The 20,023-nt window shown below is 41.3% G+C and overlaps 2 protein-coding genes across 4 annotated transcripts; one reads left to right on the top strand and one right to left on the bottom strand.

Moving 5' to 3' along the window:
- The first annotated feature begins 626 nt into the window (after positions 1-626).
- Positions 627-13,012, top strand: LOC129769750 (uncharacterized). Of its 3 annotated transcripts, XM_055772203.1 has the most exons (4): positions 627-2,706; positions 3,052-3,128; positions 4,879-4,910; positions 4,970-13,012. In XM_055772203.1, exon 4 carries the CDS (start codon positions 6,324-6,326, stop codon positions 7,791-7,793), a length of 1,470 nt encoding a protein of 489 aa, XP_055628178.1. In that variant the 5' UTR covers positions 627-2,706; positions 3,052-3,128; positions 4,879-4,910; positions 4,970-6,323; the 3' UTR covers positions 7,794-13,012. The 3 variants fall into 3 exon arrangements, with proteins under 3 accessions (XP_055628178.1, XP_055628177.1, XP_055628176.1); XM_055772202.1 differs by having other exon boundaries at positions 3,052-3,218; positions 4,843-13,012; XM_055772201.1 differs by having other exon boundaries at positions 627-3,218; positions 4,843-13,012.
- LOC129766333 (60S ribosomal protein L27-like) lies at positions 11,924-12,259 on the bottom strand. The gene has a single exon (XM_055766853.1). The coding sequence runs from the start codon at positions 12,212-12,214 to the stop codon at positions 11,924-11,926; it is 291 nt and encodes a 96-aa protein (XP_055622828.1). The 5' UTR covers positions 12,215-12,259.
- Positions 13,013-20,023: the final 7,011 nt, after the last annotated feature.

Raw genomic sequence — 20,023 nt, forward strand, 5'->3', positions numbered from 1 at the left:
ATGAATATTTGGGAGACTTCGAAAACGAGAGCGTTACGTTGGAGGCACAAGGTTTTATGCATCCAATATTGGATACGGAAATATCCTACTGATGGGGAAGAATAATCTTCAGAAGCTATCCTGTTAATTGCGATTGATTGAAAAACCACAAAACCAAATGTATTTGGTCACAGTGTTACATGGATAGAAAACATTCAAATAAACTCTTTCACATGAATGTATTTTTAAATTCCCAGAGGAACTGGCAGATTATTTTCCGGAACTTTCTCGATGTTGAATGGCATCCAAACGGAAAGAATTCCGTGCGTGTATGTGTGTGTAGCGATGTCTTCCCGGGGAACCGTTTGTGGCATCACTCTCCTCCTGATGGATTCCCTTCTGGCCTAGGGTGCACAAACAGGCTCTTGGTGACACCGTTCATCAGCGCTTTCATGATAAACGAAGAGCTTCACCACAACAGCGACAACATGCTCCAATCGCTGTTCAATTAGAACTGAGTGGATTTCCGAGCGGCGCTCGCTTATATACCGATTGGTGATTTCAATAGCCTGTTTTGAAAGCAATTTTAAGACTATTGAAACAAGTTTTTGGATCAAAAAGTAACAAGTATAGAACGCGTAGATATTTTATCTTTCGAATGAAGTGTTTATCATTCCATTTCGTTCAGTTGTTTAGGAGCTATTAACGCTCAAAATCTCGGTCTCCGGCGTAACGCTTTCGTTTTCGAAACTTTGATTTTACACCCCGGTATAGAAATGAAAGACGTAGTCCTACGTCAAAAAAGTTATGTTTTCTTCGAGGAATAGTTTTTATTTTTTAAATAATTTAGTATTTTATAAATCTCTTTCATAATTACATTTTTAAACACTATAGTATTTTATATTCTGTTGTGCGAACTGATCGTAGTTTTCTAACTATATTAATTTATTACCTTTACATTGTCATTCATAAGTTGATGCGCCATGGTCTTAACAGGCAATAAAAATGTACATAATTTAAGAAAAATATACAAAAAAAAGAAAAACATAAATATATCATTAAATAAAAAAATTGAGAACAGCTGTTATGATGGCGAAATGACCAATCGCGACAATCCTTGTATTTTATTTATTAATGAACCCGACTGCTGTTTGGAAAATGTACTGAAGTGTATAATGTTGCTCAGGTGGGTGCATCTACTGTATCACTATTTAAACATGTTGCGTGACAATTGGCGACCCTTGTTGATTTGTATCTACAAAATGTTTTCAAAAACTGATTAGTACTAATATTGGATTGTAATATCGGATAGCTATGACTTAACTTATCAAGATTATCTTTTCTATCTGAAATGCCTGAAGTTGCTTGTGTAAAATTTGACTGTTACAGTTGATTCATCGATAAACATTATCATTACTTGGCGAACTTGTTGATGTATATCTTGTGGTTGTGCGGTGGATGCAGCTCAGATTCGGTAGCAAGAAACATGCGTTAGCTACAAAATATCTTTAAAAATGATTAATGCTTAAATTGGAAGGCAATATCGAATAGCGACAATTTACATTTTATATAAGTGCCTTGAATCATCACAATAGATCAAACTAGTAGACGCAGTGGTTCAAAGCTATCACAGAATAAAAAGTGCGTCGAATATGTTTATATTAGCAGGGTATTTGCACGTTGATTCTTTGTTGCAGCATGAGAGCTTCTTGGGAAATTTGTTGAAGTACACGCTACGGTTGAGGGTTGGGTAAACCTGCTGCTTTGCCATCGTGTTGCGATACGATCATTGGCGACGATGTCTGGTTCGAAAGTAATGAAACTAGCGGCATCTACAATATGTATTACAATTAGCGCTTACATTGTAGGAAAAGTAGGGAAAATGTCGAAGAGCTTTAATTTACATAAACTAGATTGTGTTTTCCCGCCTAGAATGCATGATGCTAGCTGGGTCTTCAATGGTCTGCATCATGAACTGCGGCTCGTTGGCAATGAAACCGAGCTGTGTGGCTCGTGTTCATAAAGCAGCGATGAACAATTCATGTTGTCCAGATGTTGTCTTGACAAGATTTCCGCTGCTCCTACTGCAAGTAGAAAAAAATCTAAAATTTACTCAGTTTACCGATCTCAATACTTACAAAAAGATTTTTATTCTATCAGACGCTCCAACTGGAACAGATATAACAGGTTTATTGAAATAGAGATGGAATTTAAAACACAAAAATCTGTGTCTTCCTTGGTAAGTAGTGAAGTATTTTACTTGTAGCATATACGATAGGTGGTTGAGTTTATTCAGCAAAAACGATGCACGCCCAGAAACGTTTATTTTCGTTAAAATCAAACGCGTTGAAAATTGAAAGATATAGAAATTCAAACGCTTGTGACAGTATGTATGCACATACGAATCAGCTATCCCCCTCCCGCTTTTTTTTTGTAAACAATCCCCTCTCACACTCCTCGCTACTCACCACTCTCCTCGCTAACTTACTGAAGATACGGACTCACCTTAGTAATACTTCTATACATCTTGCTTCGGACGCCACTTTCCTCCGACGGCCGAAACGTCCGAAGTAACAAAGCAGTCAAAACAACTCGCAGTCGTACTTCGGTCGTTTTGGAATTTGTTTCTTACAGGTGTTGTTATCGATTTCAGTGCAATTCAACGAGTGATAACAATAGTAATCAGTCTTTAGAACGAAATGCTGATATTTGGATTGTTGTTTATTAGTTAGTTTCAAATTTTTATAGTGCAACGTAATATGTCCAATGTGCAAACGCGGGCAGTCAAAACGTCCAATGTAACATTTTTCGCTCCGAGGCTTCAACCTTAATCTCAAATCACGGAACAATAGTTACGATTGGTTTTACGAAGTTATTCTTGACAGCTAGTGGTGAAAACTGTGATAAAGATTGATAGCTTTTAAGACAATTCGCCAAATAATGTTCGGGTCTTCAACTACGTTTTTCTCGAGTTGGCGAAAATGTTACATTGGACCTTTTCAAAAGTTACGCGAGAATTGTTCATTAATTGTGAATAACCGTATCCTCTTTTTCGTCTGCAATGATGTCAAGGCAAAAGTACTTATGTGTATGAGTTCCAAACATCATACACACCAGATGGGCCAACAAGAAGGACTGCCGGGCCGCAGGTTGAGTATCGCTGGTCTAACGTCATGTGTATTGATATATACTAAATATAATAACTTTTCTGTATTAAAACTATGGAAAAATGTCATATGGTGAGTCAAATATTTTTGATGTGATGAATAGATGTGATGAATGTTTTACAGATATGTCTGTAAATTTACAAACATATTTGTAAATCTGGCATCTCTGGTGGTCTGAGAATTTATTGCAAGAAATCGCTTGAAAACATGCAAGAATTTGCTTGAGAATGAAGTGGATTGAGTCCGCACCACTTAGCTTATAGCGAATTGGCGTTGACGCCGGAATGGTGTCGACATCTGGATACGATATCAATTTGTGTGAGGCCAACTATTCTCCATCAGATTAGTCGTCCCTAAGGCAGTTTTATATTGCTAAAATTTGTATGAAATTTTTTTTCTTGGCGTTATTTACCTACTAGAAGTACGTTGTTCTGACCCTAATTTAAACTATTTTTTATGAATTTTCAGATATTCTCATCAAAACTTACCATTATAATACAAAATTACCTTTAGACACAGTTTGTGTATGATATTTTTTCACTACTTGCAAGCAAAAGTGATTTTCATTTACACAGAGTACTAATTTGGTTGGGTAAAAATAATTTTCATTCATAATTTTTATTTTAAAAGCGCGTTCATTTCTTCTGCAAACCCATATTGTCATGCCTACTCCCCCATTTCGTAATACGAAGCTCAATGCCGTCAACGCGGATTCGTTTTTGTTCAGTTTCAACCCCAGTGCCGCACTAACTGCTGTCAAAACGTTTTTTTATTCACTCAGTGTCGCACTAGTTCGCCCCGAAAGCTGTTAGTTTCGCACTGAGATGTTTCACGGATTGGCACTCGGGTTCACCAATACAACTATACTGAACTGGCAAGTTCCGAGTATTGTTTTGGAAAATCTAAAAATAGAGACTATGAAAATGGAAAACCTGCTGCTCTTGCTTTTGTATTATTTGAATCGTAATCCAATTCGGATTCTGATTTTGAAGAGTATATTCGTGTAGACGGCATTAAGCTCCGTGTGCTTTCATTGGGAGGCGAAAATTATTATGGATATTCAGGAGGAATAAACATGCTCTCAAAATCAAAATTAGGAATGAAAATTTACTTTAACGTATCGAATATTTATTTTATGTGATGAAATAAGAGGGTTTTTTTTCCGATATTGCAGAAACATTGAACGAAAACTGTGTCTAATGATGATTTTATTTTATAATAGTAATTATTTGTGGAACAAACAGGAAATGCATCGACAAATGGTTAAGTGAGTGTCAGGACTACATGTGTTAGGTAATCAAACAATATGAAGTAAAAATTTTCATTCAAACTTTTATATTTTTACACTGCACTTGGCCCTTCTGATCTTATAGAGAATACTTTACCTCCCAAGCACTAATATCTCCACCAGACGTCGTTTATATTTGTCGTCGCAAATATAAACAAATCAGACTATACAACGCACACCAACAAACCACCGCATTCGTGAAACTGAAAACGTTTTTTTTATTACAGAGTCAGTGTGGCACTGACTCAGTTTTAAAAACGAATTCGCTATTATTGAATAAGATTTCTATTACTATTCTATTATTGTTAATTCTATTCAAACTATTGTTATTAAAATTACTTCGAAGCTTATCGTAAGTAGGGTATGCTAAAATAGAGTGAATTAAAATAATTAACGAACATTTCTTAGGTACAGGTTCATTGATCGAACACTTAGATTTACCAGGCATCAATTATCGAGAGGCCGAAGAATTTGAGGTAGTTTCTCATTTACACATTTGCTCAAAAAAAACTGTTATTAACTGAAATGCATATAGGTACACTGTGGATATATCCTCAGCTCCGGGAACGAATCCCTAAAGCCCCACGGAACATACAAACGTGAGCATGAAAAATCATAAACATAACCTGTAATCTCAAATCAGAATTATATATTTTAGGAAAATTTTAACTCTTTAATAAAAGATCGAGCTACGATTTCGGAAACCGTTTCGTTTGTTGCACTCTGCAACATTATTAAAATTTTCGTTTCCCGGACAACGTTGAAAGATGCCTATCGATCGAACTCCACCACAGGAATATAGTTGCCCTATCTGCAAAAAGTTCGATAACAGTCGGATGGTCCGACGATTGCAACGATTGGTTCCATTTCGACTGTGTGGGTGTGACTGAAGATGTTGAGAAACACGACTGGAGCTGCTCACAATGCACGGAAGCCAAAAAAGCAGCCAAATCCAAAGAACAAGTCTCACATCATGGTAATCAACCTGCGCAGTCCAATAAAGGTGCCGTCGAATTGCAACAAGCAACAGGAGCCCAAAAGGGAGCGACGAAGACAACAATGGTGAATTTAGATCCCAATAGTTTGTTTGCCCCTGGACCGTCACACAGAATGATAAAGCAGAATGATAGGAGAGGTGAAGGAAGTTTGTCAATGGTGCAAGCTGAGATACGAATGAAAATGCTTGAGGAGGAAAAAGCTCTCGAGCGAAAATATCTGCAGAGGAAATACGAGATTATGATGGAAGCCGCTGGTGGTTCTTTGCGGAATTAATGAGTGTACCAGTAAGCACCATCAGTTGTTGCATAACAATGCACCGTTTAAACCACGAACGCCACGGTCTCCAAATTCCGGGCAGACTGCTGCGACATCACAGCCGAGTACCACGTCAATTGTTGAGCACAATTGTAATATTCATCGCAGCGACGGTACGGAAGTTCTTTTTCGATATGTACCTGTAATATTGCATGGTCGTGGAACTAAAATTCAAACATACGCTTTTCTCGATGACGGTTCATCATTGACGTTGCTTGATGATGATTTGGCAGACGAACTGAAGCTTGATGGTGTTGCACATCCTTTTTGTTTACAGTGGACAGCATACACATGCCGCTATGAGGAGTCGTCACAAAAAGTGTCCTTACAGATTTCTGGTGTACGTAATCCTGACATACGATATAAACTTCCGACAGTACACACTGTCAAACAACTAAAGCTTCCTCCTCAAACATTGGAATTTTCTGAACCTTAAAGGATTACCGGTTGACTCTTACACCAATGTGCGCCCAAGGATTCTAATTGGAATAAACAACTGGCGTGTTGGTCACGTTCTCGACAGCCGTGAAGGAAAAGAGTATGAGCCTGTCGCATCAAAAACTCGTTTGGGATGGATGGTATATGGCGTACATAACAACGCCCAGTTTCAAGAAGGGTATACCGCTCATCACAGTTACCATATCTGCTCAAACTCCAGTCAAGTTGATGACGATTTACATAACACTGTGAAGAGGTTCTTCGCGCTTGATAGCATCGGCATAACTAAACCGGATAAACTGATAATTTCCAATGAGGATGAACGCGCCTGGTCCATGATGCGCTCCATTATCACTCTAGAGAATGGACACTATAAAACTGGACTCCTCTGGAAATTCGACGACGTAAGACTGCCTGATAGCAAGTCAATGGCACTTAGAAGATGGCAGTGTCTGGAACGCAGGATGACCAGAGAACTCGAGCTGGGTGCTACACTCAGAGCAAAAATGGAAGATTATTTGCGTAAAGGATATGCGCGGAAGTTGACTACCGAAGAATTGAGGCAACCATATGATCGCATTTGGTATTTGCCAATATTCCCGGTGTTCAACCCCAATAAGCCGGGAAAACTCAGGATCGTCTGGGATGCTGCTGCTGCTGTAAACAGTATTTCGTTGAATTCCGTACTCATGACGGGTCCAGATCAGCTGACGGAACTCCCAGCGGTACTCTACAAATTTCGCCAATACCCGGTGGCCATAGGAGGAGACGTGCGTGAAATGTTTCACCAGATACAAATGAATGAGGTGGATCAGCATTGTCATCGATTTTACTTTAGCATCGATAAGGATCAAAAGGAACCCGACGTGTACATTTTGCTTGTTATGTCTTTCGGTGCGACATGCTCACCCAGCCTTGCCCAATTCGTTAAAAACGAAAACGCGGAACGTTTCCGGCGTCGCTTTCCAACCGCTGTGGACGTAATCATAAAGTCACATTACGTTGACGATATGTATACGAGTGTCCCCACCAAAGAGGAAGCAATCGTTCTAGCCAAGCAAGTCAAGGAAATTCACTCTCGCGCTGGGTTTGAGATGACCAATTGGGTTTCTAATTCTCCAGACGTACTTGTAGCTCTGGACGCATCAAATGTTCCCGAAAAGAATTTGAACACGACAATCGAAGTGGCCAATGAAAAGGTGCTTGGGATGTGGTGGTCGACGGAATCAGATGTTTTTACCTACAAACTATTCCTGCAACGCAACAAGGACATCCTTTCTGGAACGCGACGCCCCACTAAAAGGGAGCTTTTGAGAACCATGATGAGTGTTTATGACCCTCTCGGTCTCATCGCACACTATTTGATGTTTTTGAAGATGATTTTGCAGGAGGTCTGGCGGTCTGGAGTGAACTGGGATGATTGTATTGCTGAGCGTGAGTGGGAGATATGGAAGATTTGGTTGCAGTTTCTTCCCTCGTTTGAAAGTTTACGGATTCCCCGCTGCTACCGTCTGAAAACATCAGTTAACTATTCCGTTCAACTCCACACATTCGTGGATGCTAGCGAAAATGGATATGCCGCTGTATGCTATTTCCGGTTTGAATAGGATGGTCAAGTTGAATGTACGCTGATTGGAGCTAAAAGTCGTGTCGCACCACTCAAGTTTGTATCTATACCGCGCTTGGAATTACAAGCCGGTATCATCGGGGCTCGATTAGCAAAAGCTGTAGAACAAGGCCATACGTACAAAATATCGAAGCGGTTCTTTTGGACTGATGCTCGCAACGTTTTGTGCTGGTTGAACTCCGATCATCGAAGGTACAGCCAATTCGTTGCCTTCCGTGTGAGTGAGCTGTTGGAAACAACGGACGTTACCGAATGGCGATGGGTGCCAACCAAGTTGAACGTGGCCGACGAAGCCACAAAATGGAAATGTGCACCGAGTCTTAAGTATGATAGTCGTTGGTTCAATGGCCCCGAATTTCTGCTGCAACCGGAAGAAAACTGGCCGAAGCTTCCAGCTTTAGAATCCTCCAACGAAGAACTCCGTCCTAATTTATTACACCACCATGACGTTGATAATTGGGTAGTTACACCCGCCAACTTTTCAAGTTGGAAGCGCTTGCTTCATACCGTGGCATTTGTAATGCGATTCCCAAGGAATCTGAGAAGAAAGAAAGTGGCAGAAACACCTGCTGTCGGTCATTTTCCAGGACAGGTGCAGGCAGGTACCGGTAGTTTGGTACGTTGTCTTCCAGTAGAGCACATTGGAGCGCCAGTTGTCGATGAACAATACGGGCCACGTTGTTGTGGCGCTCGGTGTAGGCTGCGTTGGCCAAAACGGGACAGCCTCCCATAATGTGCTCTATGTTTTCACCTGGTTGATGACACATCCGGCAAATGTCATCAACGTCTTGATGCCAGACGTACCGCCTGCAGTTTCTCGTCGGCATTATCCTGTCCTGGATGGCTATCATGTCGGCTTCTACTACTGAAGAGAGTTCACCACGCGTTAGCCACAGATTAGATGCGGCCTTGTCGACATGTGGCCGGTCCAGTTGATGGGAGTGGGCACCATGCACTGCCTTCTGCTTCCAAGCTGCAATCTTCTCCTCCACTGTCTGCAGATTGCAGTTTAGTTGGTACTCCGCTTGCGCCTAGTGCAGAGCGCTGTATCCTCTGTCAGCTGCGCAGACAGCCCGGTATAGCGCGTTTTGGTTGGCGCGTTCTGCGAAGTACTCGCGCAGTTGTCGTACCTGGGCAACACACAGTGCAGAAATGTCGACGATTCCAAATCCCCCTTCTTTGCGTGGTAGTGAAACTCTCTCCAGTGCCGATTGAGGATGGTGCATTCCGGCCTCTTTGAATGCTTTCCTCATCCTCCTCTCAAGGTCCTCTAGGTCAGTTTTGCTCCATTTGACTACACCAAAACTGAAGGTCAGCAGGGGAACCGCGAATGTGTTGATCGCGCGTACCTTGTTCCCCGCGTTGAGGAATGTCCTCAGGACACTGTTCACTCGACTCAAGAACTTGTCTCGCAGCTCCGTCTTGATGTCGGAGTGGCAAATCCCGGTGAGCTGTCGGAATCCAAGATATTTATAGGATTCGCCACGAACTATGTCTCTTATAAACTCGCCGTCGTAGACCTCGTAGCCTCCGGATTCGGTAAGTTGTCCTTTCAACAGGTGGACACAGCGACACTTGTCGAGGCCGAACTCCATAAAGATGTCCCTGATTAATTCTTCGACAACCCGGATAGCTACACCTAGACGCTGACGTGAATCAGCGTAGACCTTGAGATCGTCCATGTAAAAGGTATGGGTCACTTCTTCGTGGGCGCCGTCGCCATACCTTATTTATAGCCATGACCGTTTCTATTGAGCGTCCTACTGAGGGGGTTCAGTGCCAGACAAAACCAAAGCGGGCTGAAAGAGTCGCCTTTGAATATCCCCCTCTTTATCTGCAGCGTTCTAGACTGCAACACATTTTCCCCATCTCCAACCTAACGACGACGGGATCAATTTTGTAGAGCTCCAATACCCGGACGAGAAACGAGTGAGGTATGGAGTCATAAGCCTTCCTGTAATCGATATAGGCCATGCTTAGGTTCCGCCGGTTATAAACCGCCTGGCCGACTATGGCTGCGTCGATGATGGCCTGGTTTTTGCAGCCATGCGTATTTTTTCTGCATCCTTTCTGCTCTTCTGCGATGATATGGTGTTGTTCGCAGTGGGAAGAAACTTTGGCGGTTATGATGCTGCTTAATATCTTGTACAGACTCGATAGGCACGTTATCGGTCTGTACTTTGATAGGTTCAATGTGTTGCTGTCTTTAGGGAGGAGGAATGTGACGTCACGGGTGGCGAATTCAGGGAAGTTGTGTGGGTCACGTAGCACCTTGTTGAAGCACTCAGCTATCTTTTGATGTGCGACGGTCAGCTTCTTGTGCCAAAAGTTCTGAACACCATCGGGGCCCGGTGCTGCCCAGTTCCTCAGGTACCGCGAGGCTTCGCGGACATCGTTCTCTTCGACGATGATAGCTGGCATCTCTCCAATTTCACCACAACTCTCCTCCTCCCGTCTTAACCACATTTGCCCTTCGCGATGTTGTACTGGAGTTTCCCAAATACCAGCCCAGAAGTTCGTCACATCGCTAATATCTGGCAAACCTTCGCGGTAGTCGGGCTTCTCGTCGCTAATGTGGTCGTAGAACGCTTTTTCGTTATATCTGAACATCCGATTTTGTTCCTGGCGCTTTGCAGAGTCAGAGTAACGTTTCAGCCGTTTAGTTAGGACGCTAAATTGCTGTTCCGTCAGCTGGTGAGCTCCCAGCTGGTGAAGTTCAGTAGGCCGCACGATCACAGCAATTTCGCCGATCTGCTGCCTCTTTTGTACGCCATCAGTCTTCCAATTGCGGCGCGCTTGTTTAGGATCCGTTGCTTCAATCTCCTTCGCCATGGAGGCTCACGCCTTTCACGGAGATGTTGGAGCAGTCCGCCTCTTGGCCTAATACGGTATCCTAAACTTTTGGCGGCCGCCACAGCAGCACAGTAAACTTTCAGTTGCAGCTCCTCCATGTTCTCAGCATCAACCAAGTGCAGCGGAAGAACGTGCTCGTTCATGAGCTTTACTGCACTTGTCAGCCTGCGGGAATGCTGCAACTTCGGGATCCTGGGGCGCGACAATGGGTCTGTGTCGCGGAACTGTGAGATCGCCTCGTCGTAGTGGAAGACCAGATCGCGTAGTAGTTGTTGATCTGGCTGTGGGTCTTCCGGCTCAGGGGGTTGTAGTACTGTGGCCTCCACTGGTGCTGATTCGCGTGCCCCACTCGCGAATGAATTGCTCAGCCGTACTGAACTTCGTCTCGACACATCGCTTGCTTTGTTGTTCCTGGAGCTTATTTCTCTCTGCACCTGCTGCTTGATCTCGTCGATTTGGGTTTGGGAGAGCATGTTGTTGCGTACTATCGCTCTACGCCTCGCGTTCATCGCGTTCTGATCAAGCCTCCCGACGAACTCTGGATACGCTTCCTCGAACATTGTTAGTATTCGAGGGCGACCGCTCATGTCCGTCTCCAAAGCAGTGCAGATGTAATAGGCGCGGATCACGAATTCATTCATTTCGTGTGTCCACATGATCCGGCGCCTAGTGGTACCCACAAGTGTGGACGACTGTCGTCTGGCAGTCGCAACACGTCTCGTAGGCACAGCGTTTCTTGGGTGATGTCGATGGCTGCTGTTTCCGTGTGGCGGTAGCTCTTCGGGTTGAACCCGGCTGGTGGCCCGCTCTTGCACCTCGCCCTCCAGCCGCTGGCCGCTCGCTCTTACGCCCGCTCCAGTTCCAGGACCAGCTCCAGTTCGGGGACCCTCCTCGGGTGACCGCATTCTTATTACTCTTCGTGATCGTAGCTCCATTTTATTGGGTGTATCTCCTTTGCCCGGGAGACAGCGGGTTGGCAAGGCCTCCATGACCCGGGAGGCCTTCCCCGGGAGAGATATAGCGCTCTGACTCGCTCGCACCCCCTCACTTAGCCACTTTCGACACCCGTTCTCGGAGCCAAGACCAGGTGTGTGTTTCCAGTTCACGCCCGATCTAAAAATGTCGTCATATGATCTTCGTGGAGGCGTGAGATAGGAACATTTCAGACCAACAGGCAGGCTCCTACCTTATGTTGATCCCCATTTGAGAACCAATTTAAAATTTTTTTTCCACTTGTTTTCCTGTTTTTTTTCTTTATTACAAGTATTCTTTTCCATACTCATTCTTCCTGCTGTAACGTGTGGGCATCAGGTGGTTGTAATTCAACATCTTAATGAATGGCTTTATCTTTGACCGCTTGTGAAGACGGGCCTTGCTCATCTGACGGGTCACTCGGCGAGGGTAACGGTCAATACCAGCAACGAGGGCATGCCCAAACTGCTTATCCGTAGTTCCGTCATCGAACGTCTTAAGGATTATGGCCTTGCGACCGGCGTACCGTCCACCGAGGACGAGTACCATCTTACCGGATTTCATGATTTTGCCCATGATGCAGTGAAATGTGTTCACTTTCAGTCGCGATGGCTGACCGGAAAAAGCTAAACTCAAAAACAAATCACGTATATTTTACTTCCGGGCTTTCCAAGGTAGTTCTCACATGCAGGAATCGTGCATTTTTCTACTTGTGTTTGATTGTGCTCTCGAATTTCCTTCCTTAATTCAACCATTGTCAACATTTTTATAGTTTTCACTACTGAAAGAGGTAAATAAATAACATGTTATATATAAAATTGCGTAGAGTTAAATTTCTTACAAACTCATCGCAATCAAATAATCTTTTATGATTATAACATTGTAATTTATGGAGAGAACTACAAACCTTCCTTAAGCTCACATGGCAAAATTTAAAACCATCATCACTTTCACCGCAGCGCCGCCTAGGTGTAGATTTGTACGTTAGACCGCCAATTGCCCACCGCATCCATGTGAAAATTCAGGAAGGATTTTCAGGAAGTAATTCTAGAGCAACATGTCAAAAGGGTCTAACTCGAAAATGTAAACAAACTTTTCATTCCAGTTTTTGATTGAGAACTCAACCATCTATCCATACAATTAACAAAAACTACTAAGAATACATAAAAAAAAACCGAAAAATCATTTCGAAAAAACGGCCTAACTGATAATGCTTAACTTTTTAGATAGAACCATTTGATGCAAAACGATGTAACTTCAATTGGATCGAATAAAAAGATAGGCCCTTTTTTGAATGCATCCTTTTCATATTTTCTGTCTATTCTGTTGTTTTTTTCACATAAGTTCGAAGATATAGATTATCAAATTAAATCCTTTCAGCTGCATTATCACTATGGAGTGTAATCCCGGTCTCAATAAAGGTTTACAGATGTCATTGGGTATATTTTTTGGATCAATTCATGTTTATAAATACTCTGAATATGGTATATTTCCAGAACCGGTTGGGTTATCTTCAATGAAGAGCTGGATGAAGACAAAAATATTTTGATATTCGTGTTGGCTGCCGCACTACTGACGTAGCGCAGTATGAGAAAATGATCTCTGGTTTTACCATTATCAGGAGATTGTACTCGAAACACAATTGTCGTAGCGAGTGCATCATTCGCGAGTATCGTTGCTTCCACTCCTTAAAAAGAGTATAGGAATCTAACTTTTTTTTTCAGCTCTGTATCTGTCATTGTCCTTCATAGAGGATTTGTCGCGTGCGCTGCGTGACTTACCATGCAAGAGTAGGGAGGCGAACTATCAAGATGTCCCATTGGATTTAGCACCAGTTAATCGCAGCAATCTGCCGCAGCGAATTCCAATATATTCTTGTGTGCCCACTCAATTTAGCAAACAAAGCAATAGTTCCACTGGTAATTTATGGGGCCTATTCCAGAAAACGAGACGAGCAGACGAGTGCTCGTCTTGTTTGTTTTCATTTTCCAGAGGCCGAGCACGACTAATGTGCGATTCACATAGCACGTTACGGAGAAGAAAGTCTATGTTCCGTCAACGTCTCCATCAATTCACACATGCAGTCAATGCTTCCACCCAAGACGGGTCTATGGTACTAGGTGAGGCCGTTTCGTCACTAAGTTGGTTAGGGGAGCGGTATATGAAAACAGTACGGAAGAAAGCAGAAGGGGAATTTTTTCCTTGAAGTGTGAAAGAAACAGACTGATCACGAGCGAGCTTGGGCACAAGCGTATTGTGTTTTGTTTACAAACAAAACACAGTAGACTTCCAAGATGGCTGAAGAGAGGTTTTAGCAAGTTGGCCCACCTTAGGATATACTTCTACGCGCCTTGGCTTCCACCAGCACCGTCACGTCAAATGCCAAACGAATATTTTTATTTTTTATTTAAATCGTTTATTTTTACAGGCTCAGTTACATAGGTTTAAAGGAGCCGAACTCCTTACTGTATTGTTACTAGTATATATACATTTTTCCTTAATTCTAATGCTAATAATATAGGAAACCGATTACTCGCGGTCAACTCGAGTTTAGAAGGGTGACATATTTTCTTCAGGAAAAGGAGGGGATATGAGGATATGTTGACAATGATCACACTCACACTCTCAATCACACTCATCACACTCAATTCTTAAACCTATCTTATATCTAATATGTATTTACATTTCATCTTATTATTAAGAAGGGATCCGATCTCTCACAAAGGAAAAGGAAAAGGAAATACTAAAGGTATAAGGACATTCACACACGAAGATCGATAGCTTTAAGGAATACATATATTTGGGACATGTAATCAAGGTCTAACCGAGCCAACACGTCTCTCACCGGCATCATGGGCTGCCTTCCTCGGGCCCGAAGGGTGACTACTAAATTCGATCTGGCGACAAGATACAGCTCGCACGACCAAACAACGTGCTCGATGTCGTGGTAACCTTGGCCACAAACACAAAGATTGTTGTCGGCAAGATTAATACGAAAGAGTAGCGCATCTAACGAACAGTGATTGGACATGAGTCGGGAGAAGGTGCGAATAAAGTCCCGACTCAAGTCCAGACTTTTGAACCATGGTTTGAGGCTAACCTTAGGGATAATAGAGTGGAGCCACCGGCCCAATTCATCTTCGTTCCATTTGCGTTGCCAGTTAACTATGGTATTTTTGCGGACTAAAATACCAAACGAATGATTTATTTAATTTTATTCATGGTGTCGCCACCTACAACAATTTTAAATTGCAATGCCCTCTTTCAAATCAGCATGCCTAGAATCGGTTCTAAATTTTGAAAATCATCGAATTCAATTATTTAAATGCTTAAACCCCATAGGCCGACCCTTATGCAACAATAATAATAAATAGAATACTTCTTTCAACTAGTCGCGAATGATTTTCACTCCGAAATTTGGAGCTAAAGCCGGGTTCAGACGGTGCGAGTAAGCATACGAGTCGGTCTGGTCAGTTACTGCAGTGCAGCTACTCGCACCATGTGAACACATCATGCCAGTTAGTGTCATGTGTAATCCGGCGTGCGAGCTACTTCAAAGTTTTTTGAATTTACTCGCACTCGCATCCCTCAAAACGTCAAAAACAGAATTTAGCGCTCGAATCAGGGATGCCAAATCTTTACATTGTCTTTACATGTCTCTATTTTTAAGATATTTGAAAATATGCGAAGATTATTATAGACTTGAAATTTATTGAAAAAACAAATAAAACCCTCATAGTTTCTAAGCGGAATCGTTGTTATTAAACGGTTTTATTTAGCTTGCCCTGTAATCTGTTTGTATGTTTGTAACATGTCCCACATTAGTAGAAATTTGACCCCCTTCTTGTTGACCGATTGATCTGAAATTTGGAACACACCTTTATCTCTGTAGTCATTACAAAACTGCGTATTTCATTATCTTGTAAATCCAAGATAGAGGCCGCTACAAAATGGCGGATCCCTTTCTTCCTCAAAACCTCATCAATGTGGGTTTTCCAAAACCCCATCAATATGGGTATCAAATGAAAGGGCTTGACTAGCAGAATACAGTTATTTAAGAAAAATGCAAATCCAAGATGGCTGCCACTACTAAATGGCGGACTACATAGTTTCCCAAAACTTCATTAATATGGGTGTTGGGGGGAAGCAAACTACGCCACTGATGACTTGATCTGAACCTGCGCATCCGGACGGTGCCACTCCATGACGCACCCAGACAATCATTGACAGCTAGCTGTCATCACTGTCATTCTGAAAACTTCTCTCGTACCACACATTCTTTGCTAATCACAAAAAAGGAGTAGAGATAGAACCCAAAATAAAGTTGAATTCCCAAATTGTTAAATAATTGAATCATCCTGTCGTGCTTTGAATTTAAAACGAGGAGATCAAATGTAGGTAAAACCTAATAATGTAAAGTTCTTGTTTAATTATTGTTTCTCTTAATAAATACAGCTTTGAGCTCGCTATACATTGATAAAAACGCGTGCTGAATAGAACCTCCGAAACCCCCGTAACAATGGGTATCAAATGAAAGGGATTGACTAGCAGAACACGGTTATTTGTGAAAAATGCAAATCCATCAAAATTCTACCAAATGGCGGACTACATATTATGTCAAAACACCATTAATATGGGTATCAAATGAAAGGGCTTGAATAGTAGATCACAGTAGATCATGAAAAATTAAAATCCAAGATGGCCGCAATCACAAAATAGCAATATACTTTATTAAACGGTTTTATTTAGCTTGAACTGTTCGTATGTATGTATGTATGTCTGTAGGATTGTCCCACAGTAATAGAAATTTGACCAATAGGAACTGACCGGATAGGAACTGCTGTCATTTTAAAACTGCTTATCTTGAAAAATCCAATTTGGCCTCCGCTCAAAATCGCTGATTCCATATCATCTCAAAAAAAAGGTTGATTGAGATATGTGTATCAAACCAACGAACTTGACTTGGAGAACACACTATGTATTTTCTGCAATCTACTCAATATCGGTATCAAATGAAATTTTTTGACTGATAGAATACAGTACAATGCCTTTATTGTAGAGAAATATTCTAATGAAACAGATAATGTACTAAAAACTAGAAAATAAAATGAGTAAACAAAAACTTTTTAAATTATAAAATCCATTCATTTTCATTATCCACAATTAGTGATTTCATCATATGTCCCACTATTTTATTTTAGTCTTATCAATGCCCTAGACTAATGAAGGAGAGGTGTGATAACTACTAACTGCAACTTGCCTAATTATTTTCTCTAGCTTTTAGTACATTATTATGTTTAATCACAAATAAACCGTTTAACTTAAAAAGTTTTTTTACTCATTTTATTTTGTTTTGCACGCTGGTGGGGCACGTTTTCTTTTTGAGATAGTTTTCTTGGGATTCTAAATATAAAATCATTATCGGGCACAATTTTCATTCGAAATTCACTCACAACTTCCAAAAAAAGTATTGTTCTAAAAAACAGAATACATATTCCATTTAAAAAAGTAGATTTTCATTCATTATTTTAGTTTTTGAGGCGTATTTATTCCTCCTGCAAATCTACTATCATTTTCATTTCACAAATTGGTACACGAAGCTGCTGTCAAGGCGAAATAATTCAAAATTTGAAAAATCTTTTAGACTGCCATTTGTAGCACTACATACTTTCGGAATTATTTTAGCTATGGATGCTTTCGAGATTCTAAAAAAATATCGACAATAATCTGAACGATATTCCAGAAGAAAGGTACAACATTTCTAGTTTCACTTATGTAGGTATAGCATCCCTCATGAGTGTATCTTGCGTTGTATTTGTGGAGCAATTAAATCCAACAGTTTTTTCACTTTTTCAGGTGTTATTCTCAACACTGCTCTGTACTCTCGGGGATCATCATCGTAGAGTTACTTCAATATTGTATTTGTTGCTCCTTTTTTTTGCATCCAATTCCTGGACCGAATCCTTTTTTCTTTCTGCTTTTTCCGGATAGTACCTTCAGTTCAAAGAAATTCAGCACAAAGTATTTTTAAACACGGCCAGTGTATGTTTAGCGATAAAATTGTGTAATGATAAATTCAACTGAAAATCTAAGACGAAAACTGCCAATAAAGAAGTCGATTTCGGATCAATCATCTGACAAATTCGGATCTGATTGCTGTTTCTGACGATTTGATGGACATTTGAAAAACCGCCTGGCATCTCTGGAAAACCTGTGCCGTAGTATCTAGTTTCTTGCCAGCAGCTCACATTGTGTGAACGGACAAGGCGAGTCAACCATTTGTCAAGCGAGTTCACCGGGTCAGTAGCTGCTCATTGTGAAGCCAGCTACTAGCAACGTATAAATGGGCCTTAAGAGATATGTTGGCATAAAAAGTACAGTAAGTTACTTATAAAGCGATATGTTGAGGCACCACTCAGTGTCGCATTGGAGTCGGTTTTGACCAGTAATTGGACATTTGCGACTGGTGGCGACTTTCAATGTGGGGCCATAATTTGGGCCCCGAACTCAATGTTTACAAAAATGTCCAACTAGAGGTAAAAATGTCTAATTAAACGTGTTGCATCACAGATCTGTTCAATTAGCTTAATGTCGATGTAGATGTAAATTACTGTACAACCAAATCAAAACAAAAGCCGAGACACAAAGCCCAGACAAAAACCAAACGAGCCGTCCGTCTCCGTCAATTATGTGCGATTCACATAGCACGTTACGGAGAAGAACGTCTACGTTCCGTCAACGTCTCCACCAATTCACACATGCAGTCAATGCTTCCACCAGCACCGTCACGTCAAATGCCAAACGAATGATTTATTTAATTTTATTCATGGTGTCGCCACCTACAACAATTTTAAATTGCAATGCCCTCTTTCAAATCAGCATGCCTAGAATCAGTTCTATTTTGAAAAATTCAATGAGAATCATTGAATTCAATTATTTAAATGCTTAAACCCCGTAGTCCGACCCTTATGCAACAATAATAATAAATAGAATAATTCTTTCAACTAGTCGCGAATGATTTTCACTCCGAAATTTGGAGCTAAGAGATATGTTGGCATAAAAAGTACAGTAAGTTACTTATAAAGCGATATGCTGAGGCACCACTCAGTGTCGCATTGGAGTCGGTTTTGACCAGTAATTGGACATTTGCGACTGGTGGCGACTTTCAATGTAGGGTCATAATTTGGGCCCCAAACTCAATGTTCACAAAAATGTCCAACTAGAGGTAAAAATGTCTAATTAAACGTGTTGCATCACAGATCTGTTAATTAGCTTAATGTCGATGTAGATGTAAATTACTGTACAACCAAATTAAAACAAAAGCCAAGACACAAAGCTCAGACTAAAACCAAACGAGCCGTCCGTCTCCGTCAATTATGTGCGATTCACATAGCACGTTACGGAGAAGAACGTCTACGTTCCGTCAACGTCTCCACCAATTCACACATGCAGTCAATGCTTCCACCAGCACCGTCACGTCAAATGCCAAACGAATGATTTATTTAATTTTATTCATGGTGTCGCCACCTACAACAATTTTAAATTGCAATGCCCTCTTTCAAATCAGCATGCCTAGAATCAGTTCTATTTTGAAAAATTCAATGAGAATCATTGAATTCAATTATTTAAATGCTTAAACCCCGTAGTCCGACCCTTATGCAACAATAATAATAAATAGAATAATTCTTTCAACTAGTCGCGAATGATTTTCACTCCGAAATTTGGAGCTAAGAGATATGTTGGCATAAAAAGTACAGTAAGTTACTTATAAAGCGATATGCTGAGGCACCACTCAGTGTCGCATTGGAGTCGGTTTTGACCAGTAATTGGACATTTGCGACTGGTGGCGACTTTCAATGTAGGGTCATAATTTGGGCCCCAAACTCAATGTTCACAAAAATGTCCAACTAGAGGTAAAAATGTCTAATTAAACGTGTTGCATCACAGATCTGTTCAATTAGCTTAATGTCGATGTAGATGTAAATTACTGTACAACCAAATCAAAACAAAAGCCGAGACACAAAGCTCAGACAAAAACCAAACGAGCCGTCCGTCTCCGTCAATTATTCTTTTCTACAAACCCAGCCGGTCGTTTTCGTTGAACGTACCCACATTCCGTTTTGCCTGCCAAGATCGGGTCGATGAAATGTCAACAATCGACCTCAAATGCTGCCACCTTGCAATCGAGTTATCGACCTTAGATATGCATTCATCGAACAACTTGACGCCACTTTTTCGCCAACATGTGCAAGGCGTCGACCTGCTTGCAGTGCTGCTTCCAGCACTGCTTGCTGCTTGTTTGTATTAGTTTGTTATTGGAAATGAAAAGGAAATACATTGATCGATTTTAATCATTTTATTGAAAAAAAAAATTATAAAAATCCA

This window comes from Toxorhynchites rutilus, chromosome 2, assembly GCF_029784135.1.
Source record: "Toxorhynchites rutilus septentrionalis strain SRP chromosome 2, ASM2978413v1, whole genome shotgun sequence".
Lineage (NCBI taxonomy): Eukaryota > Metazoa > Arthropoda > Insecta > Diptera > Culicidae > Toxorhynchites > Toxorhynchites rutilus.